This window comes from Podarcis tiliguerta, assembly GCF_965153285.1.
Source record: "Podarcis tiliguerta genome assembly, chromosome: 3".
Lineage (NCBI taxonomy): Eukaryota > Metazoa > Chordata > Lepidosauria > Squamata > Lacertidae > Podarcis > Podarcis tiliguerta.
In genome coordinates, this window is record NC_139536.1 from 85,955,832 (window position 1) to 85,972,683 (window position 16,852).

The 16,852-nt window shown below is 39.3% G+C and overlaps 1 protein-coding gene across 8 annotated transcripts in view; it reads left to right on the plus strand.

Annotated features, from left to right (window-relative positions):
• The window catches only part of KHDRBS2 (KH RNA binding domain containing, signal transduction associated 2), a 325,396-nt gene that overhangs the window by 123,725 nt on the left and 184,819 nt on the right, over positions 1–16,852 (plus strand). For 7 of the 8 annotated variants that reach the window (XM_083431747.1, XM_083431748.1, XM_083431749.1 and 4 more), the window contains exon 3: positions 6,865–6,981. The exons of the other annotated variant lie outside the window; for it this stretch is intronic. In XM_083431747.1, the coding sequence (XP_083287873.1) occupies positions 6,865–6,981 (117 nt within the window). The remainder of the gene's footprint in view (positions 1–6,864; positions 6,982–16,852) is intronic. 8 annotated transcript variants of the gene reach the window in all.

The following is a 16,852-nucleotide window of genomic DNA, read 5'->3' on the forward strand; positions in this document are numbered from 1 at the left end:
GCTGTAAAGGCAACTATGTCTTAGCTCAAGGTTTGGCAGCAGTCTTTTCACCGATCACAGGATCTTAGTCTGGAGGTTTTCATGTTTGGGAGTAAGCAGACAGGAATGCATATAAACACTTTTTTTTCCAGTAAGCCAAAACCTTTTAACTGTGTTATAAGCTTGAAGTTATGAAATATGAAAGTGAACAAATTGTTGCTTTCAGGTGAGAGCCAAGGGGTCCCTGACCATCAGGAAATAGTACCAAGGAAATAATAATGCACCTGTCTCAATAAGATGCAATCCTAAGCATACTTAAGTGGAAGTAAGTCCCATGGAAATCGATATGATGTTAGTTCTTGTGTAAGTGAATTTGAGATATGGCTGTCAGTACGGCTCAGTGCAGTGATTCCTGTGGGTTCAGGAAACTGGTTTTATTACAAAACTACTTATTCTGCCATGGTATTTTTCATTATTAGGCTGAATATTATTATTATTTTTTTAAACTCCCTTTGTGACTTTCAGAACGGTTGTTGTATATGTTTAACTAGAACTGACTCAGAATTTGGGATAAATCTGAGGGTTTCCCTTTGGGTAAAGCACCTGCTGAATTTCAGCAGAGACTGAAACAGGTTTTAATAATACCAATGAAATTTCTATGGGAAGATATTCTCATCTCAGTTGTTGCCACTGAATTCTGTCTTGAGTGAAATCTGAGATTAATTTGGTAGTTCCTACTGGGGCAAAACATCTGAGGAATTTTAAAGGATGCTAGAACCATTAGGTAGGATAAAATTTATTTGCAGGAAAGTGAAGGGGGGGAGGTTTCACACATTCTGAGTCGCTTTTACAGGAAGCCCACAAAGAAAGGTGTAAACCCTAGTTGACTACAAGGATGGCAGTGATGGCATTAAAAAAAAAAAAAAAAAAGCTCTCCCACTACATTTTGAGTGCTCAGTAGTTTACAGTGGATAAACCATATTCCCTCACTGGCAACCACCTGCAAGCTACACAGGAATGGTGAGCAGGACCAGAATAAAAAATGGGCAGAACAAGGAGTATATCTTACCTTTGTGCAACCAGCTACAAGCCAGCCATAGAAAAACCAGATGTTTCTACCTCACCCGTACCTCTCCATCTTTCCATAAAGGAAAGCAAGCATTATCACTGTTTGAAGACATATTCAAGCCTTCTCCTGGGCCTTCGGTTAATTAAACAATCTGTGGCCTGTATATATATGTGTGTGTGTGTGTGTGTTCATTACTATGTTTCGTGTTTTTGTGCTTTTATATTGTAAACTGCCCTGTGATTTTCGGATGAAGGGCGGTATAGAAATTTAGTAAGTAAGTAAACAAACCTTTTATTTATTTAATTAATTTACCAATGCAAGCTTTTAATGCAAAACCTTTTTTTAAAGAAACAAAAACACCAGGGAATGTTGAGGGAAATGGCAAAGAAACTACTCCTGTTTCAGGTTGCTAAGATGATACTGCATAAGCTAGCGTAACACCGATGCACTATTCATTTGCACGCACAAATATTAATGAAGACTTGTAAACAAGATTCCAGTTTCATTGAACACAAAGGAAGAAGGAAGCTATGCTACTTATCGTATTTTTCCTTCTATAAGACGCCCCCATGTATAAGATTCCCCCCTATTTTGGGGGACTCAGATTTAAGAAAACAGCCTCAGCATTATCTGTGTATAAGACACCCCCTAATTTTTGACATAATTTATTAGGGGGAAAAACCTAGTCTTATACACAGAAAAATACGGTATATGAACACGCCTTACTATTTCTTTAAAGCAAGTGTCACTAGTTGTGTATTCCAGAATCTAGCTTTGTAATTTATTTATTTATTTTTTAATTGTTGGCATTAAAAAAAAGTATTCCAGACATCTTTAATGAAAGTTAATAAAGTAAATAAACAAACTTGAGGGGGCATGGCCTAGTAAGAGCCCTGTGGGCCGGATAGAAAGGCCTGGAGCTTCCACTTTCAGCCCTCAGCCCTGTAGCTTCCCGCTCTTGTGGTAGACTAATTGAGAGTGTTACCTTGATGCCATTCTAAATCATGTTGCATTTTCACTCAGGGAAATCAATTCCATCCAGTTTTAATGGAATGTAACAGACTAGCTGAACGTCTCTAGTAAAGCCTGCTTTATTCCCTCACTACATTCACTGTTATGTGAGTAGAAAGGTTCCTGAATTCCTTTCAAACACATGTTTTTGTAGGTTTAGGTTTTGAAGTTTAAAGCTAAAGGAAATGGTAGGCTTTCAGGAAACGCTAATATAACCTCTTTAATTCATTATCCCTTTTTGTTGACGTAAGATCTGGGTACCTCTGTCACTGAGTTGGTTCTAGTATGTACAATTTGCTAAATACTGTCTTATCAAGTATAAATATTAAGGCAAAAAGAGGATTGTTGTGCAATGGAAGTGAAGCTCCCTGTAATGTTATTTTAGAAGCCAATTGAGTATTAACCATATAATCCTCTTAGAAACTGAAAGCCAAATCCTGTCCTTTGATAAAAGTTACAAGTGAAATGTGCTAGGTTATGTTGGAAGTTATTAATCAGTTATAGCCTATTAATAGTTAACAGTATTTCAGTTTTTGCACCGGGGCTTTTCCTGTTGTACGTATGTGGTGTTAAGTCATCAGTATGTGGTATTTCCCCACAAATGAACAGCAACACATCCAACGAATGCGGTAAAAATAAATAAATATTTCTGAGGACAGATCAGTTGTCCATAGATCACCCTTCACAGCTGCCCATTGATACATCAGACAGACTAAAAATAAGCAAGTACACAGTCATTAAGAAATATTAACATATGCGTAAATTCATACTAGATATGCTTGAGGAATTCAATCTTTGCAAATTCCAGACAAATCAACCCAGTCAGTCCACACTTCCCAGACTAATGTGCCTATCAGAACTTAATTATCCACATACTTTCCAAATGTTCAAATGCAGTACTTGGCTCAAATCTATCAAAGTATACCTAATAAGGCACATTTTGAAAGGAAGTATATTGAGAAATTCGCATTTAAATGCATAATTTTTGCAAACATTTGTTTAAAAATAGCAATATACAGATTAATGTATGAACAGGGCAGAATCGACTTATGGGAAACAGGAACACAGACCATAAACACACACACACACATATTCATCTATTTTCATGAACATTATTATCTTCTGCTTCTTATTCTTATATTCTGTTTTCCTCTATGGCCCAATTTGTTCCCCTTATTACTTATCCCATGCTGCACACATGCACTCAACACAATCATATCTGTAGGAGAATAGTCAATGAGTCTTATATTTCCTGGCTCAGAAATACAAATCCCATGAGATTTAATCGCTTGCCTTAACAACAAAAGAATTTTTCCACCCTCTCAAGACCCATTCTTCTCTGCCCCCTTTCCATTCACTTGCTCATAAACCTTCACTCTTCCAGCCTCTCTCCCTTCCTACCTGTTGGCCTGTGCTGTGGTGATGTTCCAGGGAGTGGAGTGGCAAGGGGGAAGCCTTTTCTCTTTTCCTGCGCACTGTAGTTCAGTTGTGAGTGTGACATGGGCAGATCTGATTCATGTTGACTCCATTTAAGTCAAGTTATTTCCCCATTTTGGAAAATACTTTGGCTTTATCTGAGCTTTTCTATTTGGAAGTGTGGTCACTTGCATATCTCCAAAAAAAGAGGACACAAGAGAACCCATTTACAGTGGTACCTCAGGTTACGAACTTAATTCATTCTGGAGGTCTGTTCTCAAGCTGAAACCATTCTTAACCTGAGGTGCGCTTTTGTGTACTGCTTCCCACTGCCGCCGCACGATTTCCGTTCTCATCCTGGGGCAAAGTTCGCAACCCGTTTGCGAACGCAAGCGGTGTTTGTAACCCGAAACGTTTGTAACCCGAGGTACCACTGTACAAAGAATTTGCAGGTGCTAATTTATAACTTCTAACTTAGAAGCTACTTAAGAGACTTTTGTAAACTGCATATAGGTCTTTTGTTTGAGTAAGCGATGCATAAATTTATTTAAATAAAAAATAAAAATGAATGATGTATATAGAGTTGCACACCATATAGTACTAAGCAAATTGTTTTCTCCTCATGCAGTGGAACAATACCCCTCTTTTCTTTCCCATATGCCCCATAAATGTGTTCTGGGGGGGGGGGGTCCCCCAACTCTACAGAGCAAATCTGGAGATGGAGCAAGATAGATTTGAGCAGAAAGTGGGAAATATTTGAACAGAATTTGCCCATTTTCTGGTCATTTCCCTGCAACATTACCGGAAATCCCCTTGTCGGGTGCTTTATTTTTCCACTAGGGAACTGTGGGGTCACAGGACCTTGGCATGCAAATGTAACTTTGTACATTGCCTTGAGATTAAACAGAACTGCTTTTAAATAAATGCTGTCTCTTTAAAGCTATGTTAATGAGTATGGGCACATCAGTCACATTAAAATAACTACTTTCCTTTGAATATGAACATGACTTGAATAAGAAAATTAATGTTTGCACTACGTTATGAACATGCAAATTACTATGTAAGTGCTGCCTTAATTATAATTGCTATTAATGATGAAATCAAAATTCCAGTGAATTATAATGCATCCTTTAATTAGATTTTGATATACAATTTCTGAAATAATTAAGTCTCCTCCAACTTGGATGTTGGCCAGGTTATATATAATACATAATACAGACTGATCATGTAATTAAGAACGTTTCAAGAAACCATTGATAGACCTTGCAGCATAACAATCTCCTTTGACTTAAAATAGAATGGTGCTGTTTTCTTTCATTGGTGAATCAATCTCCAATATGGCAATGTAATTGATGTCTGAATTCACAAAAGAATTTTCTAGTGTGTTTGCTAAATATGGAGTGCATTTCTGTATATAAATTATATTTAAATATTACTGGATAAAATTTAATAGGAATTTACATATGGAAAAGTGCAACTGAATGAAAAGTACACAAAACAGTTTCACTTTCCTTTTTTGGATGTATGTAAAACAAATGTATCGGCACAGGGCTTGGAAGCTGCTGGTTATGTTTTCAAAAGAGCTGTGTAATATCTGGAGAATCCCTGGGCTTAGACCTTTGAAACTAGCTTAGAGACTGAACGACATTTGCATAAACAGCTTCTCAATATGCTGCCCCCCCCTTTCTTTTCCCTTTGCATAAGTTGCCCACTGATCGTACAAAAGGTTCTACAACGCCAAAGGGCAAGTTCTGATGTGAAAATGAAAACTCGTGAAAACTCAGCTCAACTTTAACAAACAACAACAGCAGTTTGGCCTCTTGGAGATGTAACATATGTGAATATGTGCCAGTTTTTCTTTCTTTTTTAATCAGCTACGTTGGGATGCTCTACCATCAGTATTCTATTCAGTAAGTCCATTCTGTTTGGGTCCAGAATATCACATGAAGCATCTTCTCCCTCTATATTTGAGATATGCTAGGGAGGTCCTGCTCAAAATGCCATTTTTAAGTGATGCAATAATGGCATCTACCAGGAGGAGGACCTAAGTTTCCATATTGATGTGGAGTGTCTCCTGAGAGATGCACTCAGCCACATAATCGGTTGCTTTTCAAAAGCTGATTACAATCTGTCTAGATAAACACACACACACACAAATTATACAATGCAACATTGGTGTTGTTGTTTTTTTAAAAAAATTAGAGGATAATAAATATATGTAAGAGAGGAAAAGACATTGCAGTCATACCCCCCCCCCCACCGGAGGCCTTCATTATATTCCCCTGCACTGAAAATGGAGCACAATTATTATTATTTAACCAGGAAAAAAAATTACATTTCTTTAAATTCCTTTATTTAAATGCCACATGTTACCAAATTCCGATGGAAAATTACTAGACTGAAAACAGAGGGAATAGCTTGTTATATCTGTATGGTCTTGCACTCTGAAAGATGTTTGCTTAGAGTCATTGGCCATCTGTTTGATGGAACTGGGCCAGCATATGGGCTTTCTGCGTCTGTGTTTGTCTCTAGAACACCCGGTGGTTGATATAGTCAAATAGTCAAATATCGCAGCAGTCTCTTCAAGAGAAGGGTTGTGGCTTGGTGATGGAGCACATGCTTTGATTGCAGAAGATCTCAGCTTCAGTTCTTGGTATCCCCAGGTAGGGCTGTGAGAGGCCCTTGCCTGAAAGCCAGCAGAGCTACTGCCAATCAGTACAGACAATGCTGTACTGACTTGGTATAAGGAAACTTCCTGTGTTCCTAAAGACAGGCTTCCAGCTTTTGTAGGATTAAAGGGGTTACATTTATAACAGCAATGCGTTTACCATAATATTTTTTACAAAAATAGTAAAGTGACTGATTTAGCAGCTGTTTGACTATAGATTTAGGATGATAATCATTTTGTACTGGTGATCTATCTAATTTTGTTCTTCCCCTTGTACAAGCTAATACCTACTCAGCAAATTTATGAGACCAGTTTGGAAGATATTCTGGAAGATATGAAAGATAGAGCATTCTTCTTCCCTGGGGGGTTCCCAGCTGTTGCCTCCCACCACTCCTCTTCATCCAGCCAGTCCATGACATATTACATTCCCTGAAACCCTCAACACTGCTTTTGCCCTTGTCATGGTTCTGCAATGGTTTTGGTGATCAAGTAGGGAAATGCAGTTGGAAAATGGAGTTGAAGAGGAAAAAACAGACTTTGGAAGGAAACATTATGATCCTTCTTGCCACTTTGCACATCCATGGAACTCCAAATCCTTTGCAAACTGAGGATTTTGTTCTATTCTCAATAGTATGCCATCTACAATATATTGCTTCTCAATATGTTCCAGAAACCAACATTTTCTAACTTCCATCCCTCCCTATTCTGTTTTATTTTTTAGTTTAATTTTGTGGGCAAATTGCTTGGACCAAGAGGAAATTCCTTGAAAAGGTTACAAGAGGAAACAGGTGCAAAAATGTCAATCCTGGGGAAGGGTTCTATGAGAGACAAAGCCAAGGTACTGTACCCAACTCTTGATTTTTCGCTATATCGACTGTAGACAAAGTCATTGTAATATGTCATTTGCTGAGTATTTAAATGGTTATGGCGATCTAACATTGTAGAAAAAAAATCTGTATAATGTTACACTTTTTGAGGAGAAAGAACATTACTGGGGGTGTGGGTGGAATCACCCTGAAGTCTAGACCTCGACATATTTTACGGAGATAATGTGCATCATTGCAACTTAAAAATGTTCTCTGCAGTGATTAAGGATCCATGTGAATCTTTTATAACTGGGTACGGTGTATAACATGATTGCTATGCATGTTCCTAGAATTTGTGTTACATGAAAGAGAACTTGGAACTGAGTTGACAACATCTTGAAACTTGGACTGCATCGTAATTATCATCTGGTTGATTAATCACACCCTTTCCGTTTCCCTTTCCCTCCTTCTTAAGGCAGGGTGGGGAGCCCCTGGCCTTCTAGGTGTTGTTAGACATCTCTTGGCTTCCATAAGCCCCAGCTAGTATGGCCAATGATCAGATATTTCTTTGCTTTGCAATACTTGCATGCCACTTTTCAGTTACAATGGCTCTCAAAGCAGTTCACAATCAGATTTATAAGCATATCATATTGGCCTGACAATAAGAGACCTGGAATATTAAGCATTATCATTGATATCATAGGACCCTTGGCTCTGCTCCCCTGAAAGGTGGTTTGTCCTAGGGGCAGATATTCTTCTAACCTGTCACCCCAGTCTACCAAGTACCGTATTTTTGCTGACAATACTACCGCCATTGCAGGTCAGGGAACTGGACTAGCCATGATTCCCAGTTATTAGATGGATAACAGCTAATGGATGACCAAGGGGTGACCAGTGACAGCTGAAATCCTCTCCCCAGCCCTGATGCTTGTGGCAGGTAAGGGAGATCCTGGGAAGCAAATGTCCTTCAGAGTGCTGGCCCCAGTTCAACAGGTATTCCTACTTCTGTTCTAGTCAGGTGGTATCATTGGCTCCCGGGCTTTTATAACTCTCAAACACTGCCCAATCCCCATGCCTATATTCCTCTTTGACCAGCTCTGCAGCAATGGCCACAGAGAATTCACACACACACACAAACACACACTCCTGAGATAGGCTTCCAGGCATATTCTTAGCAGCTAGATATTTTCTGTCTTTGTGGCAGCTGGCTTCCTCATCCAGTCTGACGTGATTGCTGTGATTTTTGTTCTGCTCCCCTGAAAGGTGGTGTCAGCAAAAGGGCTGCTGGTTGCAGATGTCCTTTATTTTGCTTTCCCTAGCCCTCCAGGTGTTCCTGCTGCCAATGCTACAGTCAGGGATGATGGAACATCTGGAGGGTCAGAGGTTTCCCGTTTCTGCCTTAAGATGATCAGGTATAAATGAAGGCAACATTTCTTGAAGCAGGCACAGTGCCTACATTTAGTGATTCCAATCACTCTCCTGTATTGTTGTGTCCCAGGCCTGGCATGTTGTAGCAGTTCCACTCAGTTATTTCTGACACTGCTTTCAGAAATCCTGGTTTGCTTCTACCTTTCTGTTACTCCCATCATACATCTCAAGACAATAGAAGAGAAACAACGAGTTTAAGAGAGAGAGGGGATCATTAAGATTCCACTTTCATCAATCTGTTTAATGCTAAATTATTATCTCTTGTTGCCAGTTTGTGCAAAGAAAAACCAACATATTTTTTAAAGTTACAGTATGTGATTAAAATAAACTGGACATTAAATATGATGCTCTTAGTATGAATGGACATGTTTGTTCATTGGTGCAAAAATTCCAGGAATGATTAATTTACTCAGATAATATTTCTGGAGTATATTGCAGATGTTGGTGCTAGCATAGAGCCTAGCAAAGAGAGGCTACTTGAGACTTCGTTATGGGCACAACTCACTGGAAAGTTCCTGCATCTTTAGGACCAAACTAGATGTTATGTGTGAGCTCCATGAATATGGGCCTGTAGGCATTTCCGTCCGTGGCTGAATCCAGCTTTGGAGGAATATTTGAATTTTGGTTGCATTGTGGTACAAAGGGTAGAATCCAGCACACATACTCTGACCACATGGATCGACTTCTCCCACAAACATACACTGCTACTTTGTGAGAAAGACGGAAGATAGGAATTCCCATCACTGAATTCTCGAATAAACTTTGGCCCTAAGATCCATTTAAAAGAATGGGAGCTGCACAAAAACTCTACTGTGATTAAGAGAACCCTCCACCTAATCCTAAAACTCCAGTCACCCATCACCAGTTTTATATCAATTCAAGATGCATGATCACTCTAAAGCTGTGATCTTACAGAACAACATGGATCTGAGAATTGTCTAAGACCCCCAACCTTGTACTCTCCAGATGTTTTGGTCTGCAAGAACCATCAACCACAATCTGCATGCTTTAAAACAATAAAAGAGATGATGGGTGGAGTTTTGGGAGAGAAATAAATATTGTTTTCTCATTGATTCACCTATTGGCTCCCCCCGCTCCTGCTACAGCACCAAATTTCAAAACTTTTAGTGCCTAAATTGCCAAGTATGGTTTGTTTGTTTTTAAAAAATCAGATATAAGCTGTTTGCTTAATGTGATGAGTACAGAAGGGAATTGTGCCCATCATAAGATAACAGCCAATTTCCATTCAGTTCTTATGACAGGTGGAAATAACAGGCCCTCCAACTAGAGAACTATGATTACCATTCTGTCTCATATGATGCCTTTAAAGCTTGTCATCCCTGTGCATGCATTACAAACCTGTAAGTCGTCTCTTTGAGTGTTAAAAATGAGAAGATTTTAAACATTCAGGCTTACAATTCACCCCACCCCCTTTCTACTCCCCACCTTGTGTTCTTATCACATCATAAAACAATTTCAAGCAGTCTGGAAGAAAATGATGAAAGAGAACAATTAAAAACCTATAGACAAGTGAAATCTGATTACAAGTGGACTTATATATAGGCATCAATTCACTGAAATTGCATATGTGGTATACATGTTTTCCAAGGTAGCAATCACTAGTAATTATATTTGTGGCTACCTCTCCTAAGATACATCTTTGCTTACTAATTATGTGTGATTAAATACTTACTTTTGTATGCAGACAGAGTTGTTTTTATAAACTTGAAGTAAATGAGGTGGCTGTCGCCTATACTGTCCTGATCATGTTTGCTAGCTATACTTCTCAACATACTATACATACACTATCTTCTAATAGGAATAGCTGTGCTAGTTGGACATTGATGAATGGAGACATTTAGGGAGGCCAAGAAAAGTAGCCATTGTGTTTCATATCACATTATGTTTGCTTGCTTGCTTATTTGTTTACTGTGTTTATATCCCATCTTTCCTCCAATCTGAAACACAGGATGGCATGACATAAAGACCAAAGCCATTATATACTAACAAATAATAATCCAGATAAAATCCAGTAACAGCAGTGATGGCCCACATAACCACAACCCCCAAACCCTGCAGCTTTAATTATCCAAATGCCTGGACTTCAAAATATCAACTGTGAAGATTGATAATCCCCAGGAAGGAGTTCTGTGATTGGTGCATCTCCAACAAGAAGGCCCATATTGTGTCACCACCTCCCTAGCTTATGCAACAGATGGTACAGCCAACAGAGCCTGCACACCACAGTATTGTTTTCCTGGTGTTGAATTATCAGATTTAGGGAAATCAGAAGCAATAGCACAAGGGGCACAACATATTTTATTCATTTATAGCAGGGATAGCCAACATGGTTTCCTCCGGATGTTAGTAGACTCATCCCTGACCTTTGTGCCTGGTCTCTGAGGTTGTTGGGAGTTGGAGTCCAATAACATCTGGAAGGCCCCACTTTGGTTGTCCCTGTGTTACAGCAGCAAAAAAGCTCCAAAGCCCACATTTGGGTAACACTTTATTAGAACCAACCGAAAAGTAAAAAGTAAATGTGGGAAATTCTCAAGAACTCTTCATCAGGCATCATGGGTATACAGGGGTATACTGTGTGTATAACATCTGTATGTTTGTTGCGGTTACACTGATGACTACAACTCAGTACACAAATCAGGGGAGGATGTTAGGATTCTTGGCCCATGCTTGCAGTCATGGGATTGTTTTTTATCACATGATGGTATATGTTTTCATTCCACATAGTGTAAGGTTACCAGATTTTTTTCAATGAATCCGGGGACACTTTTCAACTTCAATGGATTTTGTATGGGGACTGATTTGTAAATCTGGGGACTGTCCCTGGGAAACGGGGACATCTGGTAACCTTAACATAGTGGGAAGTGATGGAGACAGGATGTTTGTATTACTGTAGGATTATTGTCCTTTGTTCTTTCTCTTTGCTGTCTGATGAGAAAGAGGAAGGAGCTAAGTCAAAATGCTCCGAATGTATTATCTGTAAATAAAGTAGTTTAGCCAAAATGCTGTACTGCTGGGTCTGTCTCGCAAACTGCCAATACTCTGCAGAATCCTGAAGTGTGCTGATGCCTCTCAGAGGTATCAGTCACTGTGATGTTCAGGCTGGATAATGCTTTTGAAGCTCCTGAACGAACGACCAGGAGGGAGAGAACATGCCAGTCAGGCACGTGTCTCTATCAGAGTCCTACCCGCGTGTAGGATGCTCCTGACACTGGTGGGTCTTAATAAAGGTGTTATCCAACTACAGGCTTTGGAGATTTTTGCTTATGGATCAACATGGCTACATTAGCTTTCTAACAGCACACACACACTCACATTCTGAGACCTCAAGACCTCTTATTTGTTTCTTCTAACATTTCTCTGATATATTTTACTGTATGTCTAGGTGCTCACATTAATCATGACCTCTTGTGTTACTAAAACCCATCAGCTTTGAGTGAAGTAGTTTGTGAATTTAGATTAAAAAATTATATGCTTTCCCTCAAGTAATACTGAGGATGTTTGAGGTGGCTTGCTAAATCACAGGTGTTCCATTTGCCATGAGCAGTCCTAGGGCAAAAACAGTGGCCACCATTAACAGGGTAGTAGTGTCTATTTGAGCCCCATGTAACAGAAGATGTTAGCAGCATTGCATTAAATATAGTTGTACTTACCTTCCAGTCTCATAATGAAAGCTAATGTTTTAATAACATTAAATTGTTCATTTTGATTATTGAAAGATATTGCTCAATAAAAGCGCAGCAAATAAGACCATATAAAGACTTAAAATTTTATCATTTTGAAAAAAAAACCCCTATTATCTATTCTGTGTCTGCAGGGACTTTATTTTTAAATATCTTTCATTATTAAGACATAAAAAATACAATAACACTGAACATGCTAAACAAAAATGGTTCATAGAAAACCAAGTTAAGTCCAAAGCAGAGAGAGTATAAATGAAAAGGAGGGACGTCATCTTGTTAAGCACAGTCGGGTGAAAGCGGGGGCATGATTTGGACCAATCAGTCAAAGAGTCATATGTCAAAGGCATTGCCAAATAAAGTAATACTTCACTGGGATAAATGGCTTCATATGTTGTTTGCTCATGTACGTCACAAAGGTCCACCAAGTGGCAGCAAAGCCATTGGTTTAGCAGTCCCCTTCAAAAGCTTAAGCCGATGGGAGGTTTTTCTGAGGTGGCTTTCTTATACCAGCAGTTCCCATTAATAACAGAAACATCCTTCCATCCCTGTGTCAGAACCAGTTTATCTGCAGCTAACATGAAAATTACGAAAGGTTTTAAAGGGAGGTCAGCATTAAGTCCTGAGAAAATGGGTGAAAGAGTCTAGGACCAGTGAATGGGCAATGATGATTTCACTTACCTTAAGTATTTGTGTCCAGAAAGTAGTCGCATGGAGGCATGCCCACCACATGTACCAATGTGTGCTAACAGCACCACATCCTTTCCAACAAGTCTGATCATTTGTATTCTGAACGCATTGAAAGATATTGCACAATAAAAACACAGGAAATGACACTATATATATAGACTTAAAATCAATTACATTTTTGAAAACACATATGTATTTTATGTTTGAAGGGGCTTTTAACTCAGAGTTCATCAAAAGCATGACACGATAATAAGTAGTACATTCCATAAGCCCTAAAACATGGCTTAGTTGGATAGAACATTTCTTGGGCTGTGCTGTACTGAAATAGATTCTCCTCAAAGCCCTTTCGCTTAAAACCCTATCAGTATTTTCCTTTAGTGGATTTTGAACAAAGAATTCACTTGCAATTGAGCAACTTTAATGTAGTAGTTTTATAGAAACCCAATTCCTGTGTAACCTCTCTACAGAGTTTTAATTTTGTTTCCTACAGGTATCATTGCTATATGGGATAGGAAAACATGATATTGACACTTTGTTGGATCTAGGCAGTTATTCACACATGCTTAAGTTACAGAGCAATTCACCGCTATGCTGGACTGGAGAGGATTTAGATTGAGTGGGCAGAGTTGTCTCTCTCTGCTCAGCTCTGCTGGTTGAGGTAGTGTTCCACTGGCTGCTAAATGTGCAGAGCTCCACTGAGGTTCGGGGCAGGAGTCTTGCTGGAATAAAGTTATAAAAAAACTCAAACAAAAAAGCAGCTGGTCCCTGGCAGCCCCCCCCCCCGGCAGCTAACTTAGCCCTCTGAGGCCTGGGGCAAGTGTACCTTGGCTGTCCCCCTTTCTGCATGGGCCTTAGGGTGAGAAGCCCACTGACAGTGTCTCCACCTGCCAGAAGAGCCCAGCAGAAGGCCCCCAAACAGGTCATTGAAAGGGTGGGGAAGGGCTGAGTGGCCTTGGGATCCAATGGTCTCACAGCCAGAGCTGTCTGGCACAAGGAGCTTCCTGCGCTGTCCAGCACAAAAAGTTGGTTCAGGGATCAGGCTGGGTTGCCCTGATGCACCACCTTCTGCTACAGCCATCAAGAATGTTATGGCTGCAGATTCTAAATACACACACACACACACACACACACACACACACCGAGCTTGGTGTAAGGTGGTGGTGGATCACGTTGCCTGTCACCATGAATTCTATGCCATCAATTTCAGTGAGACTAAGGCTAACTTGAGTGTGCCACTCAGTTTTATCTTAATTGAGCGCTTCACACAAATCCTTACTGGCCTCGGCACAGGAATTATTTTGATTTGAAGGAGTTTTTGTATTATGCAGTAATATAAATATATCAATGATCATGTATTTTAGCTTTAAACCTAACTGGAGTTGTAAAAACAGGTGTGTATCTCTATATGTAACAAAGGGTTTAAATATCCATGAGTGCATGCTCATAAAAGCTTAAATAAATTATATTGTCTGAATTCCTCTCCCCTGATCAAAAAGATTAAAAAGGAAATGCAAATGGACCAAACTGAACCTCTCAGTGTTACGCAGAATATCTGCCATGCAGATGGTGGTATTGCTTTTGGGGGGGAATCTTTTTCTAATGCGTTCCATGTATCTCTGCCCAAATACATTTAAATCTTGGCAAAAATTAATAAATAAATACGTTTCTCAAGGGAAAATAACTTGATTGGCTAAGAAAAATTACTATAGAAAACAGTATGGAGGGGGGCAGAGGCCTGTCACAGCTGGGCCTCTGTTATGAGGTATTTCAATTGAAGCAGCTATGTTTTATTATTTCAAAAGTGTGTAAGAAATGGATGACTCTAGAGCAAGAAATATTACATCAAACACTATTGTGGGTTCTTCCAATTTATCATTTAAATACATTCTTATTACAAAGAAAATCATAATCCATTTATATTGTGTATGTTGAACACATAGGGAAATTGGCAATGCCACACACCACCTATCTTCCCTTTATTTCCGCTGGGATCCCATTCAAAGTTAAGGATATGGCGTTACACAACATGATACTGAAATGGGAAAAGAAAGACAGGTTTAGATCGCAGAATTTATACAGTATTAAAAAACCTATTACTTTGGAACAACATAAGGTCATAGCTGGCAACCAAAACCTTAATTAGCTACAGGCTCGCCGATTTAAATCTTTATCAGTGAATCACATTTGAAGACTCAGGCCAATAGTGAACTTAATAAATTTGAACTTTTATTGTTAAACTAGGGTGCTTCTGAAAATTGGGTATTTGGCTTGTTTGCAGACTTTTATGATGCCATATCACCAGGGATGCACAAATAATCTGTGTGTGTGTGTGTGTGAGAGAGAGAGAGAGAGCATATTTCCTTTGAGCACTTAAAAAAAATTGAGATCTTGTACTGAGGGGGCGGGGCGTGTTCTCAAGAACCAGGTGTGCTTCTTGAAATCAGTGGGGACATGGCAATCTTCGCTGATTTTAAAATGCAGATTTAAGCAGGTTCCATGCCACAAAATAGCTGGAGGGAGTCAATGACCCACGGCTGAAGATCCTTTTACCCCCATGGGTCTTCAGCAGTACATTCTGTTTGCCCTTATGCCAGCTCTTTATTTTTGCAGTAGAACTCAGATACTACCCATTGTTCTGAACAACCAAATAGGACTACAGTCTCTGTTGATTTATTTTAGACAATTAATGCTCACTGCATCCCTGCATATCACACCCTTGTTGAAATCCCTTTCAGCTGTAAAGGCGTGGAAAGTTGCTGTTGTAAAGGCATGGGTGGCTGAGATAACCCTATGCCAGAGCCTCAACCTTGGGCATGTTGAACTGAGTTGATTTTTGGATACCAGCTTTTGTGCTTCCAGTGCAAAACAGGCTTTACTTCTTTTATGAGGCAGGTGAAAAATAAATGGATAAATGGATTAAATAAATAAATTAAAGGATTCCTTCCGGTATTTATGGGAGCAGGTGTTTTTTCATTCCTCGAGATGTGTTGTCTCTAGTTGGGGATTAGAAAATACAGGGCTTTGTACATGTGTTTCTGTACCCATGTTGTTTGTGTTATATTGAAGCAAGGTTCGTGTTTAGTCATGGTCTCCCTTGACTACAGGAATAATTTGTTATAATAGATGTTCCTAGTCGCTTGCGTGGGTGAATGAAGGTCAAGTGCAAACTACCCATTTTGCCTATTAGCTCTGGGAGCCTGCAGTCCCTGTTGTGTAGTTGTTCACTCCTGGGCCTGGCTGCAGGGCTGGATGATACTGGATTTGTAGTAGAGATTAAGCCATCTGCTTCACTTTAAATGTTTCCTGCTGAAATGATTCATGAAGTGGTATAATATTTGAGTGCAATTAGTGGTAGCATTTTCAAAACTGAATAACCAAGAGGGCAATTTAACCTTCTCTGAGGAATTGCATACTCCAGGGCGAGTTCTTTTAAAAAAAATATTACATTGTTCTAAGGGAACACTTGGCAAATAATTGCAGCAGCCCTGGAACAGATGCTTTGAAAGAGAGCCTCGTGTTATTACTTGTGTGACACAATGGTGATAACTAAAGCATCTAATGCCTGCTTCAAACTGATGTTAGAACAGACTTTGGTGTTTCTTCATACTACTACTCGTGTAATATTTGCAAGCAAACTAAGGAGCTGCCACAAGATTTGTTTTCACTGCCAGGATTTAGCATGCAAAGTATTAAATAATAAAGACGTATGGCCACTGCAGATGCAGGTTAAATTTCCTTTGATATGTTAGATATGAAGAGAAAGTGGTTCAGAGGAAAGAGAACTATTTGCATGTATGTTGTGCTTGTTTTTAGTCCCGCAGCCTGTTTTTATTTTGTAAGGAAGTAAAGTTCTGGAATAAGTGAATTGCGAGTTGATGCAAAGCTGCCTAATTTTGCAAAAAGGTTTTATTTCCTTACATTGGACAGAATCTGAGACAGAATTGTTTAACTGATCCATTTGTGTCAAAACATAGATGCCAGAGAGTTGGTTAGATACTGCAGCTTGTTGTGGATGAAGGGTTATTTGTAACGAGGATGGGGTATTGTAGGAACTCTAAGGAAAGGCTCTGCAGCCAATTATGGTATG